Source organism: Salmo trutta, chromosome 7, assembly GCF_901001165.1.
Source record: "Salmo trutta chromosome 7, fSalTru1.1, whole genome shotgun sequence".
Classification (NCBI taxonomy): Eukaryota; Metazoa; Chordata; class Actinopteri; order Salmoniformes; family Salmonidae; genus Salmo; species Salmo trutta.
This window is the reverse complement of record NC_042963.1, coordinates 7226763-7250775: the sequence shown is the minus strand read 5'-3', so window position 1 is coordinate 7250775 and position 24013 is coordinate 7226763. Positions and strand designations below refer to the sequence as shown.

At 42.4% G+C, this 24013-nt stretch overlaps 1 protein-coding gene across 2 annotated transcripts in view; it reads right to left on the bottom strand.

The window, feature by feature from the left end:
* The window catches only part of sf3b3 (splicing factor 3b, subunit 3), a 50103-nt gene that overhangs the window by 12268 nt on the left and 13822 nt on the right, over positions 1–24013 (bottom strand). For both annotated transcript variants that reach the window (XM_029757773.1, XM_029757774.1), the window contains exons 11-21: positions 23369–23464; positions 22892–22964; positions 19889–20040; positions 19476–19631; positions 19155–19310; positions 18701–18844; positions 16642–16764; positions 16379–16533; positions 14281–14455; positions 13624–13829; positions 9863–10019 (exon numbers count right to left, since the gene is read on the bottom strand). In XM_029757773.1, coding sequence (XP_029613633.1) covers positions 9863–10019; positions 13624–13829; positions 14281–14455; positions 16379–16533; positions 16642–16764; positions 18701–18844; positions 19155–19310; positions 19476–19631; positions 19889–20040; positions 22892–22964; positions 23369–23464 — 1593 coding nt within the window. The remainder of the gene's footprint in view (positions 1–9862; positions 10020–13623; positions 13830–14280; positions 14456–16378; positions 16534–16641; positions 16765–18700; positions 18845–19154; positions 19311–19475; positions 19632–19888; positions 20041–22891; positions 22965–23368; positions 23465–24013) is intronic.

Genomic DNA, 24013 nt, shown 5'->3' with positions numbered 1-24013 from the left:
ACTAGGGAAAATGTGTCACTTCTCTTGCAAACAGAGTCAGGGTATATGCAACAGTTTGGGCCGCCTGGCTTGTTGCGAACTGTGTGAAGACTATTTCTTCCTAACAAAGACAGCCAACTTCACCTAACGGGGGATGATTTAACAAAAGCGCATTTGCGAAAAAAGCACAATCGTTGCACGACTGTACCCAACCATAAACATCAATGCCTTTCTTAAAATCAATACACAGAAGTATATATTTTTAAACCTGCATATTTAGCTAAAAGAAATCCAGGTTAGCAGGCAATATTAACCAGGTGAAATTGTGTCATTTTGCCATCATTGCACGCAGAGTCAGGGTATATGCAACAGTTTGGGCCGCCTGGCTTGTTGAACTAATTTGCCAGAATGTTAAGTAATTATGACATGACATTGAAGGTTGTGCAATGTAACAGGAATGTTTAGACTTAAGGGATGCCACCCGAACAGAACGGTTCCATATTTCACTGACAGGAAAAACGTTTTGTTTTCGAGATGATAGTTTCCAGATTCAACCATATTAATGACCTAAGGCTCGTATTTCTGTGTGTTATTATGTTATAATTAAGTCTATGATTTGGTAGAGCAGTCTGACTGAGCGATGGTAGGCAGCAGCAGGCTCGTAAGCGTTCATTCAAACAGCACTTTCGTGCGATTGCCAGCAGCTCTTCGCAATGCATTGCACTGTTTATGACTTCAAGCCTGTCAACTCCCAAGATTAGGCTGGTGTAACCGATGTCAAATGGCTAGCTAGTTAGCCGGGTGCGCGCTAATAGCGTTTCAAACGTCACTCGCTCTGAGACTTGGAGTAGTTTTTCCCCCTTGCTCTACATGGGTAACGCTGCTTCGAGGGTGGCTGCTGTCGATGTGTTCCTGGTTTGAGCCCAGGTAGGAGCGAGGAGAGCTATACTGTTACACTGGCAATATTAAAGTGCCTATAAGAACATCCAATAGTCAAAGGTATATGAAATACAAATCGTACAGAGAGAAAGTCCTATAATTCCTATAATAACTACAACCTAAAACTTTGCCTGTTTGTTGTTACAAAAAGGCTACTGCTCAAATGTTGCTGTAATAGGCATGCTTGGTTCTCCTCCGCATGCTGTTTTGTTGCATTTTTTTTTTTTTGTAATTCGTTGTCAAGCTTTAAAAATAGAAGCCAGGCTGCAAACTTTTAATAGCCTAGCGAGGACTGTGGTATGGGTCTGTACAATTTCCCTCCGCTGGATGCGGTAAACAGGACACACAATAGCAGCGCATCCGGCTGTAGTTTCAGAAAATAGATGACTCAGCTGTCAATTTATACCTGCTTGTAAATCCTACATTTAATGTAGGCTACAGTTGAGCAGATTATTATTTTGGATTTCCACACATGGGTAACATAATTTAGCAGGGCCCGAAAAATGTAAACCCTTTAAAAACTGATTTCACGTAATTCTACATCATTCCCATGACAGAAGACATTAGCTTTATATTTTTTTAATACCACACAAATGATCAAACGACTGGCTACTCCGACTGACAAACTGCGATCAATCTGGTCTTGAATTCAAACAATAGCCCAGGGCAATAAAGCGACACACAGATTGTACAATATTACGAAGAAATATACAGTATACATGATATACAGTGGGCTCCAAAATGACTGGCACCCCTGACTGGCAATGCACAAACAATACCTAAAAAAATAAACAATATAATTATAGAGAAACTCAAAATACCAACATGTGAAAAATACTGTACTTTATTAATGTTTCAATGGAACCCACCAAAATCATTTATTGATTTAATGAAAAATCTATGTCCTCCAAATCAAGGTTTCACAATTAATGACACGCTTAAATATTATTGTAAATAACATCGACCAAAATTAAACCAGGAATTATATTCCACTTATTTAAGTTTATCTAAGTGTTAAGGAACTATATTGAGCCATTACATCACTTCCTTTTTCACTAGGGTATAAAAATGAGGTAACACGCATGCAATATTCCTTTGTCATCCAACACCATGAAGAAAAGAAAAGAACTGGCAGTTCAAAAGAGACAGATGGTCGTAGACCTTCATAAGTCTGGTAATGGCTACAACAAGATCCACAAACGATTGAATATACCACTGAGCTCTGTCAGGGCAATTATTAGAAAATTCAAAAGATATGGAACAGTTGAAAGACTCACGGGTAGAGGACGCAAATGCATTTTGCCCCCCAGGATAGGGAGGAGGTTCGTGAAAGAAACAACAAAATTCCCAAGAATCACTGTAAAAGAATTGCAGGCCTTGGTGGCGTCTTGGGGTCGCCAGGTTTAAAAAAGCACCATCAGACGCCACCTCCACAACCACAGGCTCTTTGGAAGGGTTGCCAGAAGAAAGCCCTTAATGACCCCAAGACACAGACGCAAGCGCTTGGAGTTTGCCAAATGTCATTTAAATTATGACTGGAAGAAGGTGCTCTGGTCAGATGAGACCAAAATTGAACGTTTTGGTCAGATACAGCATCGGCATGTTTGGCGTCGAAACAGAGATGCATACAAGGAGAGGCACCTCCTACCCACGGTGAAATATGGTGGTGGGTCAGTGATGTTTTGGGGCTGTTTTAATTCCAGAGGTCCAGAGGCACTGGTTAAGATTGATGGCATAATGAATTCCACCAAGTATCAGGCAATTTTGGTTGACAATCTGGTTGCCTCTGCCAGATGGCTGGGACTTGGCCGTATGTGGACTTTCCAACAAGACAATGACCCAAAACAGACCTCAAGAACCACACAGAATTGATTCTGTGACAACAAAATCAATGTTCTGCTATGGCCATCTCGGTCGCCGGACCTCCATCCAATCGAAAACCTGTGGGCTGAGTTGAAGAGGGCAGTTGATAAGCGCAAACCCAAGAATGTGAAGAATCTTGAAAGGATCTGCATAGAGGAATGGTCCAAAATCCCTCCAAATGTGTTCCTTAACCTTGTCAAACATAACAGGAAAAGACCATGCTGTTATCCCTGCCAGAGGTGGTTGCACTAAGTGCTAAATGAGGAGTGCCAATAATTATGAAACCTTGATTTTGGTGAAATGTATTTTGTATTAAATAATTATATGATTTTGGTGGGTTCCATTGAAACATTAATAAAGTACAGTATTTCTCACATGTTGGTATTTTGAGTTTCTCTATAATTATATTGTTTATATTTTTTAAAGTATTGTTTGTGCATTGCCAGTCAGGGGTGCCAGTACATTTGGAGCCCACTGTATATCATAGGCTACAGTAGGCTACTAAATACAATTTCAAGTGGCACACACTCACCTAATGATGAAGCCATAGGCTACTCACGGTGATGGCCGAAGCGCTCGTCGTGGCAACAGCCTATCTCAAGATGAGGTACTTTGAAAAACGGTGCTGCGGTTAGCTAAAAATTGTTTTCATTGGTTCTACAGACAGATAAGTCTTCTCTTTTCAGTTGTAGGCATTTGCTTTTAACAACCGTACATTTTTCCCACGATTGTATTTTTAAATCTGCACAAGGATAAACCGACAGCTGCAACCAACATTAGAAATATAATCCATAGATGGCAGTAGGGTTGCACATTTTGGGGAATACTCAGGTGGAAACTTTCCATTGGAATTAATGGGAATATATGGGAATTAACAGAAATATATGCAAATTAATATTAATACCATTTAAATCGTTTTTTTTGCATTGGATAAATTTACCATTGGATAAATTTACCATATCATATGGGGACAGAAACAAACATTTTACCTTATCATAAGTAGACAATTGCAAATGATTAAATCCTTCCAAAATAAAAAACTATTTAGATTTGAACTTGAATTAAATTAGTTGACTCATCACATGGGATGATTTCACTGAACAACAAAAGGGAATATTGAATGATCCTCACTGATCCATCGCATCTCCAAAAACATTTTCAACATACATCTGTAAAATGATAGTCTAGATACTAAAGCTTTGGTTGTCTTCCTCTCAGGCTTCCATGTCTTGTCCCCGGACCTCCTCAATGTCCACCTCTTGAACATCTGACTGAGGCCTCATCTTTACTGTCACTTTCCAACCTTGTTGAGAATGGCTTGTTGTTGAGCCTCAAAAAGCCTCAAATTTGCACAGATGGCCACCAATTTGTCAACCCTTGTATTGGTCAGCCTGTTGCGTGCTTTGCTGTGTGTTCCCAAACAAGGACCAGTTGCGCTCTGAGGCGGCTGATGTTGGTGGGATTTGGAGGATGATGGAGGCAACGGGAAAGAGCCTCAGATCCAGAAAGTGGCTGATGAGATATGTTGGCACGACTGCAATATGGCATCTCCATCCCAAAGCCCTTGCTTGGAAGTGTACTTTGCCAGACTGCCAAGAACCTTGCCCTCATCCAGGCCAAGGTGGCGAGACATGGTAATGATGACACCATAGGCCTTGTTGATCTCTGCACCAGACAGGATGCTCTTGCCAGCATACTTGGGGTCCAAAATGTACGCGAAGGCGTGTACGGGCTTCAGGCAGAAGTCTTCACGCTTTTTGATGCATTTCAGAACTGCAGTTTCCTCTGCATGGAGCAACAGTGAAGTGGGCGGGGCAGTACAGATTTCTTCTCTTACATCTGCAAGCAGTGTCTGAACATCAGACAGGATGGCATGTCTTCCTCAATTCGTGCAATGGCTACTGCTATAGGTTTCAGGAGTTTCAGGCTGCTTACCACTCTCTCCCAAAATACATCATCCAGGAGGATCCTCTTGATGGGGCTGTCCATATCGGCAGACTGTGATATGGCCATTTCTTGGAAACACCTTCCCCTCCAGGAGACTGTCAAACATGATGACAACACCACCCCAATGGGTGTTGCTGGGCAGCTTCAATGTGGTGCTCTTATTCTTCTCACTTTGCTTGGTGAGGCAGATTGCTGCTATAACTTCACATATCTAACCATTTCCTTGGCTCTCTTGTAGTGTATCCATTGTTTTCAGTGCCATGATGTCCTTGAGGAGCAGATTCAATGCATGAGCAGCACAGCCAAGGGGTGTGATGTGAGGGTAGGACTCCTCCACTTTAGACCAAGCAGCCTTCATGTTCGCAGCATTGTCTGTGACCATGGCAAATACCTTCTGTGGTCCAAGGTCATTGATGACTGCCTTTAGCTCATCTGCAATGTAGAGACCGGTGTGTCTGTTGTCCCTTGTGTCTGTGCTCTTGTAGAATACTGGTTGAGGGGTGGAGATGTAGTTAATTATTCCTTGCCCACGAACATTCGAATCTCTATGATTTGCTTGAACTCTGCATCCAGCAAATGAGTAGATAAAGCATGTCTGGTTGGAGGGGTATATGCTGGGCGAAGAACATTCAGAAATCTCTTCCAATACACATTGCCTGTGAGCATCAGAGGTGAACCAGATGCATATACAGCTTGAGCAAGACATTCATCATTTCCCTGACCACATTCCTCCATTGAGTCAAAAGAATTCAAGGACCATGAGCTGTTGCTATCGATAAGGTGTCCGATTTATCATTTTCACCTCAAATATAAGTAGAGGGACTTTTGTCAGAGGTTGCTTGTTATGAGCGCTGAGGGAAATGTATGTACTTGGCCATTTGATTCGGCATCTTTGTTGCATTCTTCACATATGATTTGGCACAGTATTTGCAAATGTACATAGATTTTCCTTCTACATTAGCTGCAGTGAAATGTCTCCACACATCAGATAGTGCCCGTGGCATTTTCCTGTAAAGATTAGGGAAAAAATGGTAAAACCCCAAAAACAATTCCATGTACAGACAAATAGTTAAGAAGTTAGATTAATCAACTCCTTTGTAAGAAACATTTTTTAAATGAAACATGGAAACAGGTTATTTAACAGTCCTCAGTTGGCAGGCTCAAGCAAGCTAAAACCCATATGGTTGCAAAAACTAACTAGCAGAAATTGTTAACAAGTTGGAAATGATTTAAACACTTTGCTGTAGGCTACTATTTACTAGTTAACCTGTTGGGGCTAGGGGGCAGTATTTGCACGGCCGGATAAAAAAACGTACCCGATTTAAACTGGTTACTACTCTTGCCCAGAAACGAGAATATGCATATAAATTAGTAGATTTGGATAGGAAACACTAAAGTTTCTAAAACTGTTTGAATGGTGTCTGTGAATATAACAGAACTCATATGGCAGGCCAAAACCTGAGAAGATTCCATACAGGAAGTGCCCTGTCTGACAATTTGTTCTCCTTCTGTGGCATCTCTATCAAAAATACAGCATCTCTGCTGTAACGTGACATTTTCTAAGGCTTCCATTGGTTCTCAGAAGGCACCAGAAAGTGGAATGACGTCTCTCCAGTCTCTGGGCGAAAAACAGCAGGAGATTTTGTGAGTGGTCAGGCTGAGAACAGTGACACTGGAGATGCGCGTTCATGTGAATTCTCCATGTTTTTCTTTCTCTCTTTGAAAGAATACAACGTCGCCCGGTTGGAATATTATCGCTATTTTACGAGTAAAATAACATAAATTGATTTTTAACAGCGTTTGACATGCTTTGAAGTACGGTAATGAAATATTTTTGCGCTCGCGCGTCACCCTTCGGATACTGACCTGAATGCACGAACAAAACGGAGCTATTTCAATATAACTATGTATTATTTCGAACCAAAACATCATTTGTTGTTGAAGTAGAGGTCCTGGGAGTGCATTCTGATGAAGAACAGTAAAGGTAATCCAATTTTTCATTATAGTAAATCTGAGTTTGGTGAGGGCCAAACTTGGTGGGTGTCAAATTAGGTAGCCGTGATATCTACTCAGAATATTGCAAAATGTGCTTTCACCGAAAAGCTATTTTAAAATCTGACACCGCGATTGCATAAAGGAGGTCTGTATCTATAATTCTTAAAATAATTGTTATGTATTTTGTGAACGTTTATCATGAGTAATTTAGTAAATTCACCGGAAGTTTGCGGTGGGTATGCTAGTTCTGAACATCACATGCTAATGTAAATAGCTGGTTTTTGATATAAATATGAACTTGATTGAACAAAACATGCATGTATTGTATAACATAATGTCCTAGGAGTGTCATCTGATGAAGATCATCAAAGGTTAGTGCTGCATTTAGCTGTGGTTTTGGTTTTTGTGACATATATGCTTGCTTTGAAAATGGCTGTGATTATTTTTGGCAAGGTACTCTCATGACAATCTAATATTTTGCTTTCGCTGTAAAGCCTTTTTGAAATCGGACAATGTGGTTAGATTAACGAGAGTCTTGTCTTTAAAATGATGTAAAATAGTCATATGTTTGAGAAATTGAAGTTATAGCATTTGAGGTATTTGTATTTCGCGCCACGCGATTCCACTGGCTGTTGACTTGCCCAGGGAGGTTAACAAAAAATCATATATGTCATAAAATATATTCAAAACTTACCAGAAACCATGTAGTCCTTGGCTCAGACAGTGTAGTAGTGTGGGCTCAGTAGCATCTCATTAGTGTGCAAGATCTTGAGAATCAGCTGTACATGTGATGGAAGAATGCACTGTGCTTGCAGAGGGTTGCAATTCCATTGAAGTGGGGGTAGTTAAACCAAAATATGCAACAAGACCTAGAATTGCCTTGTGTATCCCACAAAAAAAGATTCACTGTTATAAGCTAACTTTATGATGAATTTAAGCAAAGTTCCCCAAATTCCAGGGCTTAACATCCCATTGAACATTTCAGACCCTTTACAACCCTAGATGTCAGTTCACATTCAAGTCAGACTAGCATCCATTGCTATTGTTTCTATCAATTTAACAGTCAAATTGCCAGGGTAAGAGGTTACAAAACCCTTCTATGGATTGCGTGTCTATGGCCACAACGCAACAAGCTGTATATTTGACACGCATGCTGCCCAAACTGCGGCCTACCCGAATGTAGACATACCGGTAACTGCCCAAACAAATGAAACACTTCAGTAAACGAGGGATACAAAGTATATGTTATGGTGTGGGGTGCATTTTCCTGGCATGGTTTAGATCCACTTGTAGAATCTATGCCAAGGCGCATTGAAGCTGTTCTGGCAGGCCATGGATGCGGGCCAAATTGTTTTGAATGAGAATTTGTTCTTAGTTGACTTGCCTGGTTAAATAAAGGTTTTTCCTGGTTAACCTGTTTGGTATAGGGGGCAGTATTGAGAATTTTGGAAAAAATATGTTCCCATTTTTAACGGCCTCCTACACCAACTCAGAAGCTAGAATATGCATATTATTGTTCAGGTTTGGATAGAAAACACTCTGAATTTTCTAAAACTGTTTGAATGGTGTCTGTGAGTATAACAGAACTCCTATGGCAGGCAAAAACCTGACAAGGCTTCAAGCAGGAAGTACCCTGTCTGACAAGGAGTCGTGCGTCTTACCTCTTTTTATTGAAAAGTAAGGATCTTAGCTGTAACGTGACAATTCCCAGGGCTCCAATAGGCTCTCAGAGCCCGCGAAATAACTGAAGGTTTACGAGGGAACCTCAGGTTGAAATATATTATCGCCTTTTGTAAGTGGATGCTCGGAGGACCTTTCAATGATGCGCGTGCATGAGTCGCTTCTGAGGAGAAATTTTATTCGGCTGTTTAGGCTCAATGCATACTCCCGGTCGGAATATTAACACTTCTCTATGACATAAATGGCATAAAAATTGGTTTTAAACAGCGGTTGACATGCTTCGAAGTACGGTAATGGAATATTTAGACATTTTTGACACGCCAATGCGCCATGCGCGACACCGCGAAAAAGCATTCTAGAACTCACGAACAAAACGTCGCTGTTGGAACATAACGATGGATTATTTGGGACCAAACCAACATTTGTTATTGAAGTAGAAGTCCTGGCAGTGTATTCTGATGAAGAACAAGCAAGGTAAGAACATCTTTCTTATAGGAAATGTGATTTTGGTGGATGCTGACCTGGGTGGGTATCTAAATAGCTAGCCCTGTAATGCCGGGCTATGTACTTAGATTATTGCAAAATGTGCTTCATCCGAAAAGCTATTTTAAAATCGGACATATCGAGTGCATAGAGGGGTAATGTATCTATAATTCTTAAAATAATTGTTATGCTTTTTGTGAACGTTTATCGTGAGTAATTTAGCAAACTGTTAGTAAATTCACCGGAAGTTTGCGGTGGTTATGCTTTTTCTGAACGTCACATGCTAATGTAAAAAGCTGGTTTTTGATATAAATATGAACTTGATTGAACAGACATGCATGTATTGTATAACACAATGTCCTAGGTGTGTCATCTGATGAAGATTATAAAAGGTTAGTGCTGCATTTAGCTGTGGTTTGGGTTTATGTGACATGATATGCTAGCTTGAAAAATGGCTGTGTGATTATTTCTGGCTGGGTACTCTGCTGACATAATCTAATGTTTTGCTTTTGTTGTAAAGCCTTTTTGAAATCGGACAGTGGGGTTAGATTAACGAGATTCTTGTCTTTAAATAGCTGTGAAATAGTCATATGTTTGAGAAATTGAAGTTATAGCATTTCTAACGATTCAAAAATCGCGCCACTGGATTTCAGTGGCTGTTACGTAGGTGGGACGAGTTCGTCCCACATGTACTAGAGAGGTTAAATGGTTAAACAAAAAATGTAAAGCCTAGAATACTGATAAGACCCGCTGAGAATGGAAAAGGGGCAGAAAGTCAGAATGCGTCAACAAAGTCACCATTGTCCCTCAGGGAGTTGGGTAAAGGGGAGGGGTGGAAACAAGAAAGAGTACTCTGACTCTCAAATGGCAATTATGACCATTCAGAAATAACAGCCGGGAAATTCCTGTGCACACAGCTGTGGTCAACAAGACCAGGAAACCACTGGATTAGTCATATCCTCTGTCACTCACTCACCTTGTGCATAAACTCCAGTTTGTCCCCTCCCCCTCCCAGCCGATAGGTGTAGATAAAACCGCCTCCCACAGAGCGAGGGTTAAGGATCATGTCCCGGGCCACCCCCACCAGCACATACCAGTCCTCACCTCCGCTGGCAAATCGACAAACAGTCACACTGCAGGGACAGAACACAAAGGGAAAGTAGGAGAGCAGGAAGGGATAAGTGTTATTCCCTGTGTCAATCTCTACCTTTTGCATGTGAACTGTGTTAAATGCTAAGATTAGAGGTGTTTAAAGCATCTTCCATTTTTACTAAATCAAGAGACATGAAAATTCATCACTTCAATAGCACAACTTCACTCTCCTCAAACCTTGCCTTAAATGACCTAAAATGTCTCTGTGTAATTGCATAAGAGCTGGTAATCTGAACAGGAAAACCAGCAGAGCCAATAATAACATCTCCCTACAGAGAGCAATAACGTCTTTACGTTGGCACTAACACAGGCTAACTCCGCTATGGCTTGATGGCCAAAGCTGTGGCTCAGTTGGTAGAGCATGGTGTTTGCAACGCCAGCATGGTGTGTGCAACACCAGGGTTGTGGGTTCGATTCTCACGGGGGGCCAGAAAAAATAATAATAATTTTTAAAAAAAGAGAAATGCATTAAATGAAATGTATGCATTCACTACTGTAAGTCGCTCTGGATAAGAGCATCTGCTAAATGACTAAAATGTAAAAGTATGTTTTTTGGGGGACAAACACCGAAAATAAGGATTGTGTTAAACACAGGTTTAGGAGATGTTATACATTTTGTTCTATAAGATCTTCATCAGCAAACGTCACTTGTACATTTTGAAACATGTATGTAAATCAAAACAAGCACAGGTCATGTAATCTGACTGATATTATAGGGCGTTATTAAATCAGTTATATTTTTTTGCCTGATTCTGTTTGTAGTTTTTTCCCCCCGATTTGGCTTTTCCAGGTTTCTGTTTCTCCCAGGTTTTTGCGCTCAAAATCACACCTGTTTAATAGAAAAACAACTCAATTGGATGTTCTAAGTCCACAACAATGCTTTAACCACATCAGGAGTCCACTTTTGTGGTCTGGGAAAACTCTAAGAAATGTAGAAATGTGAGTGCAGTTATCCTTTAATGCAAGTGTGCACTAGCCAGAAACCTTGTTTGGGTAGCAGCGTTTCTGTAGCGCTCATGTGATTGCAGAGTTCTCAAAATAAATTGCCACTTGATTGATGCAAATACGCATTCTGTCATGTACGCATACATAAATCAATGTTAATTTGTAGTTAACATGTAATTGATAAGGTTTTTGGGAAATTATTTCCATCTGCCAGCAGCACACAGACAGGCATTCCTGTGCTGCTTCAGGAAGTTCCAGGAAAATATGAATCAGTAGCTAGGTTTCTATCCAATTGGCGATTTTCATGCAAATATTATAGAATCCACATTTCCACCAAATGGACTTGTTGTGGATACAAATCAGTGTGTACCCACAAAACATACTTTCTCGTAAGTTTTCATGCACCGAATAAAATCTAAAGTTCAATGCTTTTTCATCGCATTTTTGTCAGTTAAATATAAAATGTGCCACTCTGGTCTCGGCATCTGTGCTCAAGCTAACAGCTGGCAGATGCAACGCAGGTAGGTTGTGCGGGTTGTCTAGTCTACATGACGAGGTTATTCATTCAAAAAAGCAAGTCCTGCAAGCTCTAGTTTTGTCTTATCTTGACTATTGTCCAGTCGTGTGGTCGAGTGCTGCAAGGAAAGACCTAGTTAAAACCTCTTAAAACCCTTTTTCCCCCAATTTTCACCTAAAATGACATACCCAAATCTAACTGCCTGTAGCTCAGGCGAGGCAAGGATATGCATATTCTTGGTACCATTTGAAAGAAAACACTTTGACGTTTGTGGAAATGTAAAATTAATGTTGGAGAATATAACACAATAGATCTGGTAAAAGATAATACAAAGAAAAAAATATATATTTAGTCTTTTTTTTGTACCATCATCTTTGAAATGCAAGAGAAAGGCCAAAATGTATTATTCCAGCCCAGGTGGAGCATAGATTTTGGCCACTAGATGGCATCAGTGTATGTGCAAAGTTGTAGACTGATCCAATGAACCATTGCATTTCTGTTCTAAATTTTGTATCGATACTGCCCAAATGTGCCTAATTTGTTTATTATTAACTTTTCATGTTCAAAATTGTGCACTCTCCTCAAACAATAGCATGGTATTATTTCACTGTAATAGCTACTGTAAATTGGACAGTGCAGTTACATTAACAAGAATTTAAGCTTTCTGCCAATATAAGATATGTCTATGTCCTGGGAAATTTTCTTGTTACTTACAACCACATGCTAATCGCATTAGCCTACGTTAGCTCAACCGCCCCGTGGAAGGGACACCGATCCCGAAGTTGTTTAAGCTACAGCTGGCCCAGAACAGAGCGGCACGTCTTGCTCTTCATTGTAATCTGAATGCGGATATAAACACTACGCATGCCAGTCTCTCTTGGCTAAGAGTTGAGGAAAGACTGACTGCATCTTCTTTTTATAAGAAACATTGTGTTAAATCCCAAATTGTTAACATAGACAATTTACACACAGCTCTGACACACACTTACCCTACCAGACATGCCACCAGGGGTCTTTTCACAGTCCCCAAATCCAGAACAAATTCAAGAAAGCGTACAGTATTATACAGAGCCATTATTGTATGGAACTCCCATCTCATATTGCTTAAATGAAAAGCAAACCTGGTTTCAAAAAACAGATAAAGCAACACCCCACGGCACAACACCTCTCCCCTATTTGATCTAGATAGTTTGTGTGTGTATTGGTGTTGATATGTAGGCTACGTGTGCCTTTTATTTAACATTTTTATTGATGTAGTTCTGTCCTTGAGCTGTTCTTGTATATTAATGTTCTGTATTATGTCATGCTTCATGTTTTGTGTGAAGAGTAGCTGCTGCTTTTGCAACAGCAGATTACCAGGGATAGGAGCAACAACATTTTTATTTGTCAAATGGCAGCCAAGCATCGATCATCATGTCACCAGAATAAGACCCTCAATATTTTTTGGAAAGAAGCATCAAGCTCGACACTGTGCACTTTCACCACCCTGTGAAGTTTATCATAACTTAATGCATTTGTAGCCTAATAAACTGCATGGTTTCCCAAGTGGTAGTGGGAGGACCACACAACATATCATCGCATGACTCCAAATGTACTTTGATATGGTTATTACATCAATATTTGCGCATAAAGGCGTTTCCACTGCCATTTCCCACATGATTTTTGTTTCACAAAAGTTCCCACCATGTCAAACAAACAAATTATTTGACTGCATCCATCACAGACGTTGTAAAAAAAATATTTTATACAATATGACTTTACTCGTATATGGTTCATGATGCATTTTGTTCACGTCTTATGTTTAACTTGAGCTAATTCATTTTCATAAGTTGATTTCCTATTAACTTCAATAAAAAAAATGTATGTTGTTGAATTCCGTTTAAATGCCAGGATTCTGTGATTCCGTCTGCTTTTTTTGCAGCGCTGACTTTATAGGGCCATAACATTATCTCATAGAACAAAACGTATAAGATCTGACCTTATTTTGGCATTTATCCCAAACCCCATTCTTTCTCCAATAATTTCCCCCATAGGAATGGCTAAAGGAACCAGAATTCATTCATTTTGTTTTTTTAGGACTACAAGCTGGGGAGCTCTTTTCCATTCATCCATCCTGTCCTCACCTGAAGGCAGCCTCATTCTGCTCCAGTTGGACAAGGTCCAGAGTGGTTCCCTGGATGGGGTTGACCAGACGCACCAGAGAGGCCCACTGGCCAGACCCGGCCTTGGGCGCCCCAAAGATGGCCTCTGGCAAGTTCTCATTGAGGAAGGCAGCAGCCATCTCTGCTGCCAGCTCCCTCTCATCCTCACCAGCTGCCTCAACCATCTCCTATAGAAGGGAACAACACAGAAGTGGTGTCAGCGTCAGTTACAAACAGAGAGAAAGAAAAGTAGGGAGGAGGGGGTGAGAGATATCTACATAAGTGTAAGCAAAGTATTAGTCTAATTCCCCATGTCAATCTCTACACTGTGTGTAATCTCTGTATACATGCTGAGATCAGAGATGTTTAAAGCTCTCTCCATTATTCTGTCAGAGAAGAGACATGAGAAACTCATCACGTCAACAGCATAAAACCCCTCGCCTCAAACCCTGCCTTCAATTAAGCCTCTTCGGGTTTTAGAAAAGTGCTATAAAAAAAACAATTGTCAATTATTTACATGGAAGTTTTGCCTAACTTATATCTACGCTTTCATAATATCAGCCCACACAATCTACACAGCCTGGGTGTACAACACGTAGCCTCAGCCCTCTCCCTCTCTCAGTCAGAACAGAACCATACCTCTGCCATCTGCTGCTTGCGCTGGGCCTTGGTGGCCTCTGTGTAGGCATTGTGATCAGTCTCTATGAGTATCAGGTTGTTTGTCTCTGGGTGAATGACAAACTTGCGAGGTGTGTACTGCAGGGGGAAGGCCACCTGGTTGAACACGGCACCCAGCTTCTCCAAGGCCAGAATCCTAAGAGGGAAACAAAGGCAGTGTCAGAAGATGTGTACCACGTAACAAGTGTGCCATGCCACAACTCAGCCATAATGGGAACGGAAATAACATTTCAAAAAGTAAATGGGACATATCCCTCATAAGATAAATATCAGCATTATAATTGAGAATGAGGATGGTTGAGGGTGAATGAGAGAAAATTAGATGTGATCTGTGAATATGCTGAGATCAGAGATGTTTACACTCTCTCCATTGGTTTGTCAGAGAAGAGACATGAAGACTCATCACTTCAACAGCATAACTGCTCTACCTTCAAGCCTTGTCAATGAATACATTTCCTCAATAGACACTGAGTGTACACAAAACAATAAGAATACCTTCCTAATATTGAGTTGCCCTACTTTTTGCCCTCAGAACAGCCTCAATTTGTCTGGGTATGGACTCTACAAGGTGGCAAAAGCATTCCACAGGGATGCTGGACCATGTTGATTCCAATGCTTTCCACAGTTGTGTCAAGTTGGCTGGATGTCCTTTGAGAGATAAACCACATGACACAAACCAGTGCACCTGGCACCTACTACCATAACCCATTCAAAGGCACTTAAATATTGTGTCTTGCCCATTCACCCTCTGAATGACACACATACACAATCCATGTCTCAAGGCTTAACTTCTTTGGGATAGGGGGTGGTATTTTGACGTCCGGATGAAAAGCGTGCCCAAAGTAAACTGCCTGCTACTCAGGCCCAGAAGCTAGGATATGCATATTGGTAGATTTGGATAGAAAACACTAACGTTTCTATCAACTGTTAAAATAATGTCTGTGAGTATAACAGAACTGAAATGGCAGGCGAAACCCCGAGGACAAACCATCCCAAAAAAAAAAGAAATTCAGCCTACCGCTGATTTCAATGGCTGGCATTTTTATTATAAGGCGAAACCCTCCCAAATTGCAGTTCCTAGGGCTTCCACTAGATGTCAACAGTCTTTAGAAAGAGTTTCAGGCTGGTTTAAAGAAAAATGAGGGAGAAGTTAGTTTTTCTAAGTGGCTCCCATTTTGGCTGTAGTGTTTCAAAGCGCATGGCCGAGACAGTGCGTTCTTTTTGTTTATCTCCGGTAAAGACAATAACGATTCAACGTCTTAAATTGTATCGTTTATTTGCGTATTAGGGTACCTATTGTTTGATTATAAACGTTGATTGACTTGTTTGGATAAGTTTATTGGTAACGTTTGGGATTCATTTTGTATGCATTTTGAAGGAGGGAAACCGAGTGGATTATTGACTGAAGCGCGCCAGCTAAACTGAGTTTTTATGGATATAAAGAAGGACTTAATCGAACAAAAGGACTATTTGTTATGTAAGTGGGACCTTTTGGAGTGCCAACAGAAGAAATAAGGCATATATTACATCGCTATTTCTGACTTTCGTGTCGCAACTCCCTGGTTGAAAATGATTTGTTATGCATTTGTGTGCTGTCTTCAGATAATCGCATGGTTTGCTTTCGCCATAAAGCCTTGTTGAAATCTGACACGGCTGGATGGATTAACAACAAGTTAAGCTTTATTTTGATGTATTGCACTTGTGATGAAGTGGATAAGAGCGTCTGCTAAATGACGTAAATGTAATGTAAATGATGAAAGTTAAATATTCATAGTAATTTAATTTGAATTTGGCGCTGTGCAATTTCACCGGAAGGTGTTGAAATGGGACGGTAGCGTCCCACTGATCCGCAAGAAGTTAAATATCCTTCTTTGACCTGTCTCCTCCCCTTCATCTACACTGATTGAAGTGGATTAACAAGTGACGTCAATAAGGGATCATAGCTTTCACCTGGATTCACCTGGTCAGTTTATGTCATGGAAAGAGCATGTGTTCCTAATGTTTTGTACACTCAGTGTAGATGTGTTTACTTTAGTTCTCTCTGTGTTTGTGTGTGTACCTCAGGGTGTTGGTGGAGATTGCCACAATGCCCTCTGGACACTGTTCAGAGGCGAAGCCAGAGGCATATTCCAGCGTCTCATAGGACAGGGGCGTCAGATGGAATCGGGACTGGTAGGAATAACTCAGCCAGGAGCGACTAGACATGGCCAACACCTGAAGGAGATGGAGAGGTCAGAGAGGATACAAATACACACAGCCTCAATGTTATGTTTCAGCTCCATAAAGCTGCAAAAACATACCAACTAATAGGATTTCACTTACAGCTTCCTGTCCCTGCATCCTGACGCGGAAAAGCTTCACAGGTCGCGACCCCAAGTACCGAGTACGAGTATCAGACAGGTCTCCAGTCACTGGGTCCAGCACGGTCCTGAGCAACACACCATTCTGAGGAAAGACAGACATGTTAACGTCACAAATAAAAGCTCTAGTATGTGTTCCAACAAAGCACAAAATATCAAGTAATACACTGGCAGAAGTAAACAGGCAGTAACTGATAGTGTAGGTGTGAAAATATATACTGTATGCTGAGATCAGAGGTGTTTTAAAATCTCCATTATTTGTCAGAAAAGAGACATGAGAAAACTCATCACTTCAACAGCACCACAATATCCCTCCACTCAAACTCTTCCTCAACACAGAGAACATATACACTCTATATACAGACAAAAGTATGTGGACACCCCTTCAAATTAGTGGATTCGGCAACACCTGTTGCTGACAGGTGTATAAAGTCGAGCACACGGCCATGCAATCTTCATAGACAAACATTGGCAGTAGAATGGCCTTACTGAAAAGCTCAGTGACTTTCAACATGGCAACGTTATAGGATGCCACCTTTCCAGTCAGTTTGTGAAATTTCTGCCCTGCTAGAGCTGACCCGGAACAACTGTACTGTTATTGTGAAGTGGAAACGTCTAGGACAAACAACCGCTCAGCCGCTGACATGTAGGCCACACAAGCTCACAGAACAGGACCGTTGCAACACTCACTGCCGAGTTCCAGACTGCCTCTGGAAGCAACATCAGCACAAAAACTGTTCGTCGGGAACTACATGAAATGGATTTCCATGGTCGAGCAGCCGCACACAATCCTAAAATTACCATGCGTCGGCTGGAGTGGTGTAAAGCTCGCCACCACTGGACTCTGGAGCAGTGGAAACGTGTTCTCTGGAGTGATGCATCACGCTTCACCATCTGGCAGTCCGATGGACGAATCTTGCAAGGAGAACATTATCTGTCCGAATGCATAGTGCCAACTGTAAAGTTTGGTGGAGGAGGAATAATGGTCTGGGGCTGTTTTTCATGGTTTGGGCTAGGCCCTTTAGTTCCAGTGAAGGGAAATCTTAACGCTACAGCATTCTAGACGATTCTGTGCTTCCAACTTTGTGGGGAAGGCCTGTGGTGGTTAATTTCTTTACTATCAAATGAGGAGAGAAACTTAGCACATAAGTCACAGTTATACTTAACTAAATCTTTATTCACTTGTTCATAAGGGAGCAGGTCAATACAACACACACATATAAAGTGAATCGATTGAGTGCTCCACGTTAATAATGGCTGGTCAACGAATCGTTCAGAGCCCCGAGTCAAAAACGCAAAGGTCTTTTATAGCCAAGATTCACTCCCTTCAGGCTACATGACAAACAGATTTATGGAATGGGTCACAAGGTTAAGATTAGTATGAAATATACTTATAATTCACAGCAGACAGTATCTCATTGTGTAGAGACCAGGGTCTGGCCCCAGAGTCATCTCCCCCTGGTACCCCAGTACAGAAACATTTACTCATGCTCTGGAATGCGGTATCACCCAAAGGCCTCGTAAATCTCTGAGGGCCATCCTCAGTAGAACACACGTAGATGAGTGTTTTAACAACCCCTTATTCTGTTACATAAAACACCCATTTGATGCAATAACAGCATTATAACATACTCTTGTAATTTCTGTTCTGACAGGCCCTTTCCTGTTTCAGCATGACTATGCACCCATGCATTGTCCATACAGAAATGGTTTGTCAAGATTGGTGTGGAAGAACGGGACTGGCCTGCACAGAGCCCTGACCTCAACCCCATCGGACACCTTTGGGATGAATTGGAACGCCGACTGCGAGCCAGGCCTAATCGCACAACATCAGTGCCCGACCTCACTAACGCTCGAGGCTGAATGGAAGCAAGTCCCCACAGCAATGTTCCAACATCTATTGGAAAGCCTTTTCAGAAGAGTGGAGGCTGTCACAGCAGCAAAGGGGGACCAAGTCTATATTAATGACCATGATTTTGGAATGAGATGTTCGTCAAGCTTTTGGTCATAGTGTATTTTACCTGCAGTCCGATGTTGAGGTAGAGGAAGCCGACAGTGCCCTTCACTCCTAGCTCATCTTCCTTCTCCACTCCTCCCATCTCCACTATACACAGAGACTCAGGCTGTGCTGGCAGGGCCTGCATACTGAGGGGCTGGAGACAGTCCTACACCACAAACACACACAGGGGTAAGTGGCTACAAACGCAGCTTTGAGAGATAAACGCATGCTAAAAAGAGGGCAAATATTCACAATGTGTTATTTGGATTTGAACTTTGTTTTTTCCACCCTGGCTGGAAATGCAACAAAAAAAACTTGAGCAGAGAAAACGAGCTCTAGAAGAGTTTCCTTGTAATTGTCCAAGAACATCTGGTGCTTGTTACCAACTCGCAGAGTAGTCAGTATGAATCAGATCCATCCTAAACAGACAGACAAACAGATCGCACGGGCTAGACAGAGTACGGTGAGAGTCGTACCGAGGGGTCCAGTGAGATGATGCGGACGGTGTTATCCACCAGCCCCACCGCCAGGAAACGGGAGCGCTGCTCGCCAGGGGGGACATTGGCCAGGCTCATACACACCACGTCAGCTGACATCTCCTTCCTCTCTGTGTACTCATTCAGCTGGCCAGACTGGGGGGAGAGACAGAGGGGAAGGTTATCATAAACATTTACTGTCAGAAGAAATATAACCTTTACACTGAGCAGGAGAGACTTCTGGATATTTGCAAAAAGCAGATGAAACTTGGTCAAACTCAAAGACCGAACTAGACACCCAGGGGATGAAAGTATACTCACAGGGTCCATCTCAAAGTAGACCAGCTCTCCTCCGGTCAGAGCGATGACCACCTGCCTCTGGTTGACTGCACAGCGCACAATGGTCTTCTTCCCTGGAGTCTTCCACTCATTCACACGCTTATCAGCACGGATGTGACGGATCCCATCAGGATACACCTATACAACAGGGTTATTCAGTTTACACAGGGCTGGGGAAGGTGCCTGGCCAGGGTGTCTAATGTTTGTGTATCTGAGATCAGAGGTGTTTATGCTCTCTCCATTGTAATGTCAGAGAAGAGACATGAAGACTCATCACTTCAACAGCAATATTAAATCTGTCATACACTTCATCTTCACTTCTACCATTAGCATTGTATTCCGTCCAGAACATAACATCAGGCCTGTGAGAGGCGTGTGTAGTGTGGGTGACTGACCTGCACAAGAGCATCCTCCCCCAGCAAAGAGCAGGAGAGGGTGGGGGTGGTCCCCAGGAAGCCAGAGTCTGTCACTTCCTCTACAGTCTCACCGATAGACAGAACCAGGGTGGCGTTGACGAAGGAAACAATGATGTATGCGTCAAACTCATCTGGAGGAGAAGAGGTGTTTAAATGAGTAAGAGTTTCACACAGAGGGGATTTCTGGACCCTTCCTTTCATTCAATAAACCTATGGTTTAGTGTTAATCTGATACATGAAGCAATTCATCAATAACAAACCACATTTAAACTTAACAAAAAAAGAAATGTCCTCTCACTGACAACTGCGTTTATTTTCGGCAAACTTAACGTGTAAATATTTGTATGAACATAAGATTCAACAACAGACAAACTGAACAAGTTCCACAGACATGTGACTAACAGAAATGGAATAATGTGTCCCTGAACAAAGGGGAGGGGATGAAAATCAAAAGTAACAGTCAGTATCTGGTGTGGCCACCAGCTGCATTAAGTACTGCAGTGCATCTCCTCCTCATGGACTGCACCAGATTGGCCAGTTCTTACACCAAGGCACCTGCAAGTTCCCGGACATTTCTGGGAGGGGAATGGCCCCAGCCCTCACCCTCCGATCCAACAGGTCCCAGACGTGCTCAATGGGATTGAGATCCGGGCTCTTCGCTGGCCATGGCAGAACACTGACATTCCTGTCTTGCAGGAAATCATGCACAGAACGAGCAGTATGGCTGGTGTCATTGTCATGCTGGAGGGTCATGTCAGGATGAGCCTGCAGGAAGGGTACCACATGAGGGAGGAGGATGTCTTCCCTGTAACGCACACCGTTGAGATTGCCTGCAATGACAACAAGCTCAGTCCGATGATGCTGTGACACACCGCCCCAGACCATGACGGACCCTCCAACTCCAAATCAATCCCGCTCTAGAGTACAGGCCTCGGTGTAACGCTCATTCCTTCGATGATAAACGCGAATCCGACCATCACCCCTGGTGAGACAAAATCGCGACTCGTCAGTGAAGAGCACTTTTTGCCAGTCCTGTCTGGTCCAGCGACGGTGGGTTTGTGCCCATAGGCGAAGTTGTTGCCGGTGATGTCTAGTGAGGACCTGCCTTACAACAGGCCTACAAGCCCTCAGTCCAGCCTCTCTCAGCCTATCGCGGACAGTCTGAGCACTGATGGAGGGATTGTGCGTTCCTGGTGTAACTCGGGAAGTTGTTGTTGCCATCCTGTACCTGTCCCGCAGGTGTGATGCTCGGGTGTACCGATCCCGTGCAGGTGTTGTTACACGTAATCTGCCCTTGCGAGGACGATCGCCTGTCTGCCCTGTCTACCTGTAGCGCTGTCTTAGGCGTCTCACAGTACAGACATATTGCCCTGGCCACATCTGCAGTCCTCATGCCTCCTTGCAGCATGCCTAAGGCACGTTCACGCAGATGAGCAGGGACCCTGGGCATCTTTCTTTTGGTGTTTTTCAGAGTCAGTAGAAAGGCCTGTTTAGTGTCCTAAGTTTTCATAACGGTGACCTTAATTGCCTACCGTCTGTAAGCTGTTAGTGTCTTAACCTGTCTGGGCTAGGGGGCAGTATTTTCACGGCCGGATTAAAAAACGTACCCGATTTAAACTGATTACTACTCTTGCCCAGAAACGAGAATATGCATATAATTAGTAGATTTGGATAGAAAACACTAAAGTTTCTAAAACGGTTTGAATGGTGTCTGAGTATAACAGAACTCATATGGCAGGCAAAAACCTGAGAAGATTCCATGCAGGAAGTGGCCTGTCTGACAATTTGTAGTCCTTCTGTTGCATCTCTATCGAAATTACAGCATCTGTGCTGTTACGTGACACTTTCTAAGGCTTCCATTGGCTCCCTAAAGCGTTCAGAAAGCGGAATGACGCGTCTCCTGTCTCTGGGCAAAGTACAGCAGCAGAGTTTGTAAGTGGCCTGCCTGGGGACAGTGAGACAGATGCGCGTTCACGAGACTTCTCCGATTTTGTCCCACATACCCTAGAGAGGTTAACGAGAGTCTTATCTTTCAAATTGTGTAAAATAGTCATATGTTTGAGAAATTGAAGTTATAGCATTTTTGAGGTATTTGTATTTCGCGCCTGCGATTCCACTGGCTGTTGACTAGGGTGGGACCTAGCCCAGAGAGGTTAACGACCATTCCACAGGTGCATGTTCATTAATTGTTTATGGTTCATTGAACAAGCATGGGAAACAGTTTTTAAACCCTTTACAATGAAGATCTGTGAAGTTACTTGGATTTTTACTAATTATCTTTGAAAGACAGGGACCTGAAAAAGGGACATTTATTTTTATGATGAGTTTATTTATTCACAATGTATAACGCTGAGATCAGAGGTGTTTTAAATTCTCTCCATTGATATTTCTGTCAGAGAAGAGACATGACAAACTCATCACTTCAACAGCACAACAAACCCTGCCATGAGACTTCAGAGGAATGTGCCCTAATCTGATACATGAAGAAATTACAAATCAATCTCATACCCTTATTTTGGTTTTTCACTAACCTAGAGCATGGCATCACAATCTTGAAATCTACATCTGTAACCCAGTGTGTAGAAGTTACAATGTCTGACTTGTGCAGGCTAACCAGTTGGATGAGCCAAGTGTTGTGTAATGGATGAATGCTAGAGTGAAAGTGAAGCCACACTTGAACAGGTCTCTGTCTAACAGGCAGCTACAGTGCAACTAGGCCACTACACCATGACAGGAAAAATCTCTGAAATCACATGACTTCTGGGAATAGTCTGGCTGAGTGACTTTCCCCAGAATGCACTCTGATGCCAGACTACAACATGAGACTTGACAGTATTAAGATAAAACAATGCCACTTTACAACCATGTCATATGCAATAACTGCAAACAAATACTGCAGAAGTGGACTATAATGAGGTAGAAGGGAGAATAACTTGCAACTAGTTGATGTATTCATAAAAATTCAATAAAAAGAAGAAGCACCTTCAATGTGTCGGCGCACAGTCCACACAGCATTGGGGTTACCGGGCAGCTCAGACACAGCCATCTCTGATACCTGGAGGGAACAATCACTGATCACTTTCATTGTAATCTAACCTAAGAATTTACCAGTCTGTTACCTCTGCATTAACATGTTGAGATCTACTGAGATCAGAGGTATACACACACTCTCCGGTGCTTTGTCAGAGAAGACATGCATATCATCATTTCATCCAGCTTCTTAAACACGTCAAACATGAGCTGGTGTGTGAGAAAAGCAACAGCACAAGAAACTTAAAACCCAAACTCTGTCCCAACTCTGGTTTCCGGTGTGCATGTGAGTGAGTATCCGCATGACTTTGTTAAAATGTTGTCATTGTTCAAATAATTCTGTGGCATGTGCCACACCAAGAGAATGTGCGCGTGAGCACTTTCTGGGATGTGAATGTGTGATGGGAGGTGGAATAGCAGTACACATACCTCCAGTCCATGTCTGAGGACTCGGAGGGTGGATTTGGGTCCCCTGCCACAGGCCACATACAGCTGAGGAGTGTCCTCATTAGCCAGGTCAGCAATCTATACAGGGAGAGAGAAACAGATTAGGTGAGTGGAACAATGAGCAGGTGGTGAGTAAGAGATCCGTATGTATTCTAAGAGGACAGAATTGAACAAGTAGTACAGCTCCAAAAAGAAACAAGGCAGTCTCACATTTGGTGTCTGTGTCACGTTATAACGCTGAGATCAGAGGTGTTTAAACTCTCTCCATTGATGGGTTTGGATTTGTGAGCTGTAACTATTATGAATCATTAGTTCTAATAGAGACATGAGGGGTGCCGTAGCCCAGGATCTACACCAGGAGCTGTCTGTAGGACGAAGGGTTATGGTGGGTGCAATTAAGCTTGAGAGGAGCTGAGAGCAGGGAAAGCGGTCACGCGGCAGTACTGATAAGGGGAGAGAGCCGTGGATAAGGGGGTCGAGGACAGGTCACTAAGGGAAACGGAACCGTTTATTACCCTTATCACTTAGTTTCCTGCCTAGCAAAAAAAGATGCAATGTTTAGCAAGGAGGAGGAGACTCCACCCAAAGTGGGGTACATATACCACCACTATCGTAATCATGTCTTTG